Raw genomic sequence first — 5,000 nt, forward strand, 5'->3', positions numbered from 1 at the left:
TATCGGCTTAGTTAGGTAACGTTAGCTGTTGGCTGACACTGTTGGCCTAGAAATGGGAATAATAATACAAATAATAATAATAATTGTAGTAATAAACATAAGAAAAACGATTTTTTTTTGCTGACTGTTGTCATGGCTACGGATGTGTACCAGGTGACTGCACCCACCATGACTGCCAGCCTGACGGAACTGCAGGAAATGGCGTCACGGCAACAGCAGCAAATCAATGCCCAACAGCAGCTGCTGGCTTCAAAGGTATCTCTCGCTCTCTCTATATATATACTGTATCTCTATAACTCAGGATAGGCTCCCTTTTATGAAGAGAACAATCTTCAAACAATGAAGAGATCCTTCTATGTAGTTCTGGTTCTCTTCCTAAAATGAGTCTATCCTGATAGGTTCTTGAGTTAGGAGGTCTAGGTCTAGGTCTAGGTCTAGGAGTTTAAGTAAAGAATCAAGGAGGCAGAGGTGGTTTATGTAATGGGATGTGTGTTGCATGTTGCATATATTATATTGCCCATGTTTGTCAATCTAATCATATCTATCTATGTATGTATCAAAGTCAAAATCAAAGTCGGTTTATTTTGCCACACAGCATACCCATGCATTGGGTGGCGGCACAGGACACACACACACACACAGACACACACACACGCATACTGAAGATGTCGCCGGTGTATGTCTGTTGTTAATGCTTATATGAGTGTATGTGTTCTCTCTCTCTCTCTCTTTCTCTTTCTCTATCTCTCTCTCTCTCTCTCTCTCTCTCTCTCTCTCAGGAGCAGCGTCTGCGGTTCCTCAAACAGCAGCAGCAACAGCAGCAGAGCGAGCAGGACAAGCTCCGCCTCCTGAGAGAGAATGCGGAGAACCAGGAGAGCAAACTGAGACGCGTCCGAGCGCTCCGTGGCCAGGTGGAGCAGAAACGCCTCAGCAACAGCAAACTGGGTCAGTCAACACTCACTCACTCACTCACTCACCCACTCACTCACTCACCCACTCACCCACTCACCCACTCATTCACCCACTCACGCACTCACTCACTCACTCACTCACTCACTCACTCACTCACTCACTCACACACTCACACACTCACTCACCCACTCACGCACTCACTCACTCACTCACTCACTCACTCACTCACTCACTCAGTCACTCACTCAGTCACTCAGTCACTCACTCACTCACTCACTCACTCACTCACTCACTCACTCACTCACTCACACACTCACACACTCACCCACTCACGCACTCACTCACTCACTCACTCAGTCACTCACTCAGTCACTCAGTCACTCACTCACTCACTCACTCACTCACTCACTCACTCACTCACTCACTCACACACTCACACACTCACCCACTCACGCACTCACTCACTCACTCACTCAGTCACTCACTCAGTCACTCAGTCACTCACTCGCTCACTCACTCACTCACTCACTCACTCACTCACTCACTCACGCACGCACGCACGCACGCACGCACGCACGCAGGCACACATATATTTTACTCAATGCCTTGTAGTTAGTCAACACTCACACACAGACACACACACACAGACACACACAAACACAGGCACACACACACACGCACGCACGCACGCACGCACGCACTCACATAATTTACTCAATGCCTAGTTAGTCAACACACCACCACCACTTCAGACATGGGAGTCTATAACATCAGGCACTACATCGCTGGAACTATGTTTTTAGGAACTTCCAGGTCTATTATAGAGAGGGAGACTGTGGATATGCTATATAACGACTATAAAGCACACACACACACACACACACACACATAGACAGTGTGGATACGCTATATGGGGACTATAAATATAGCCTTTTCTCTGGTCATTACAGTTCCCTCTCTCTCTATGTAAAGACAGGACCCCCCCCACCTCTCTCTCTCTTTAGATGTTCAAATGCATTATGTGTTTTAAAGTAAGGCAGTAATGTAAAGATATCAATAAACAAGTGTTTTAAACTCTATCTATCCCTCTCTCTCTCTGTCCTTCTCTCCCTCTCTCCCCCTCTCCTCTCTCCTCTCCCCCTCTCCACCCTCTCCTCCCTCTCTCCTCTCCTCCCTCTCTCCCTCTCTCTCCTGCTCTCCCTCTCCCTTCCTCTCTCTCCCCCCTCTCTCCTCTCTCTTCTCTCCCTCTCTCCCCCTCTCCTCCCTCTCTCCTCTCCTCCCTCTCTCCCTCTCTCTCCTGCTCTCCCTCTCCCTTCCTCTCTCTCCCCCCTCTCTCCTCTCTCTTCTCTCCCTCTCTCCCCCTCTCCTCCCTCTCTCCCTCTTTCCTCTCTCTCCCCCTCTCTTCCCTCTCTCCTTTCTCCTCTCCCCCTCTCCACCCTCTCCTCCGTCTCTCCCCTCTCCTCTCTCTCCCCCTCTCTCCTCTCTCTTCTCTCCCTCTCTCCCCCTCTCCTCCCTCTCTCCCTCTTTCCTCTCTCTCCCCCTCTCCTCCCTCTCTCCTTTCTCCTCTCCCCCTCTCCACCCTCTCCTCCCTCTCTCCCCCTCTCCTCCCTCTCTCCCTCTTTCCTCTCTCTCCCCCTCTCCACCCTCTCCTCCCTCTCCCCTTCTCCTCTCTCCTGCGCTCCCTCTCTCTCCATCTCTCTCCCTCTCTCCCCTTCTCCTCTCTCCCCCTCTCCTCTCCCCCTCTCCCCCCCCCCCCCCCCCCCCCCCCGTCTCCAGTGGAGGAGATAGAGCAGATGACGTCCCTGTTCCAGCTGAAGCAGCGTGAGCTGGTGGTGGCCGTGTCGCGGGTGGAGGAGTTGAGCCGCCAGCTGGAGGCGCTGAGGAGCGGCAAGATGGACGCCGGCGCCGACCCGCAGGGTCAAAGTTCACAGGCCGCTGCCGACCTGGAGCGCCTCTACAAGGAGCTGCAGGTGGGCAGGAACACATATACACTTACACACACACACACACACACACACACACACACACACACACACACACACACACACACACACTCTCACACACACACACACACACACACACACACACACTCACACACACACACACACTGTCTCAGCGTTGCTGTGAGCTTTGACTGGTCAAGGACGCTTCCTGTCATTTTCTCAGTTCGCTCCATCACTCTCCCTCCATTTCATCTTTTCTCTTCTTCCTCTTCTCTCTCCCTCTCCTCCTTTCCACATCTCATCTCTCTCTCTCTCTCCCTCTCCTCCTTTCCACATCTCATCTCTCTCTCTCTCTCCCTCTCCTCCTTTCCACATCTCATCTCTCTCTCTCTCTCTCCCTCTCCTCCTTTCCACATCTCATCTCTCTCTCTCTCTCTCCCTCTCCTCCTTTCCACATCTCATCTCATCTCTCTCTCTCTCTCTCCTCCTTTCCTCATCTCATCTATCTCTCTCTCTCCTCCTTTCCACATCTCATCTCCCTCTCCTCCTTTCCACATCTCATCTCATCTCTCTCTCTCTCTCCTCTTTTCCTCATCTCATCTCTCTCTCCTCCTTTCCACATCTCCTCTCTCTTATCTCTCTCTCTCTCTCTCCTCCTTTCCACATCTTATCTCTCTCTCCTCCTTTCCACATCTCCTCTCTCTTATCTCTCTCTCTCTCTCTCCTCCTTTCCACATCTTATCTCTCTCTCCTCCTTTCCACATCTCCTCTCTCTTATCTCTCTCTCCTCTCTCTCTCTCTCTCTCTCTCTCTCTCTCTCTCTCTCTCCCTGTAGTTGAGGAACAGACTGAACCAGGAGCAGAGTGCTAAGCTGCAGCAGCAGCGGGACACGCTGAACAAGCGGAACCTGGAGGTGGTTGCCATGGACAAGCGCATCTTAGAGCTGCGGGAGCGACTCTGGAAGAAGAAGGCCGCGCTGCAGCAGAAAGAGAACCTGCCCGTGAGCGACAGCGCTGTCACACACACACACACACACGCACAGACACACACACACACACACTCACACACACACTCACACACACACACTCTCACGCTCACGCACTCACACACACACACACACACACACTCACACTCACGCTCACGCACTCACACACACTCGCTCGCACACTCACACACTCGCTCGCACACACACACACACACGCACACGCACGCACACACACACACACAGTCAAACACACACACTCACTCTCACACACACTCGCTCTCACACTCGAACTCACGCTCACGCACTCACACACACACACACACACACACACTCTCGCTCTCGCACACTCACTCGGGCACTCACATACTCACGCACTCACGCACTCACGCACTCACACACTCACAAACACACATACGGACTCTGCCCAGTTGCACATCACAGACACACACTTTCTCCCCTTTGTCTCATCTCTTTCTTTCTTTCTTTCTTTCCTTTTTCCCTTCTTTCTATCTTTCTCTTGTTTTTCTCTTGCTCTGTCTGTCACTCCAGCAGCCCTCCTCTGAGGGGGTGGTCTCCCAGCATGCACTGGGCTCACGGGTGGCGGCGGTGGAGCCCTACATCCAGCAGAACCCCCCGGCTCCGCCCATTCCACCTCGACAGGAAGTCATCATCAAGCCGCCCCACCCAGACGGCACGGCTACCCTCCCCCTGCCCAAAAGCCAGCCCAGGCTGCCAGCTAAACCACATGCCAGTGAGTTATTGAGTGTGTGTGTGTGTGTGTGTGTGTGTGTGTGTGTGTGTGTGTGTGTGTGTGTGTGTGTGTGTGTGTGTGTGTGTGTGTGTGTGTGTGAGTGAGTGTGTGAGTGTGTGAGTGTGTGAGTGAGTGAGTGAGTGAGTGAGTGAGTGAGTGAGTGAGTGAGTGAGTGAGTGAGTGTGTGAGTGTGTGAGTGAGTGAGTGAGTGAGTGAGAGAGTGAGAGAGTGAGTGAGTGAGAGAGTGAGAGAGTGAGAGAGTGAGAGAGTGAGTGAGTGAGTGAGTGAGTGAGTGAGTGAGTGAGTGAGTGAGTGAGTGAGAGAGTGAGAGAGTGAGTTATTGAGTGCCTGAGTAGTGCCTGAGTGAGTGAGTGAGTGAGTGAGTGAGTGAGTGAGTGAGTGAGTGAGT

General features: G+C 52.0%; 1 protein-coding gene across 1 annotated transcript in view; it reads left to right on the forward strand.

Annotated features, from left to right (window-relative positions):
• Window positions 1-5,000, forward strand: part of LOC105891487 (apoptosis-stimulating of p53 protein 2-like) — a 52,818-nt gene that overhangs the window by 37,459 nt on the left and 10,359 nt on the right. Inside the window, 5 exon segments of the mRNA XM_031562156.2 lie at window positions 154-255; window positions 780-945; window positions 2,689-2,882; window positions 3,691-3,855; window positions 4,390-4,591. Coding sequence (XP_031418016.1) covers window positions 154-255; window positions 780-945; window positions 2,689-2,882; window positions 3,691-3,855; window positions 4,390-4,591 — 829 coding nt within the window.

This window comes from Clupea harengus, chromosome 24, assembly GCF_900700415.2.
Source record: "Clupea harengus chromosome 24, Ch_v2.0.2, whole genome shotgun sequence".
Taxonomy (NCBI): Eukaryota; Metazoa; Chordata; class Actinopteri; order Clupeiformes; family Clupeidae; genus Clupea; species Clupea harengus.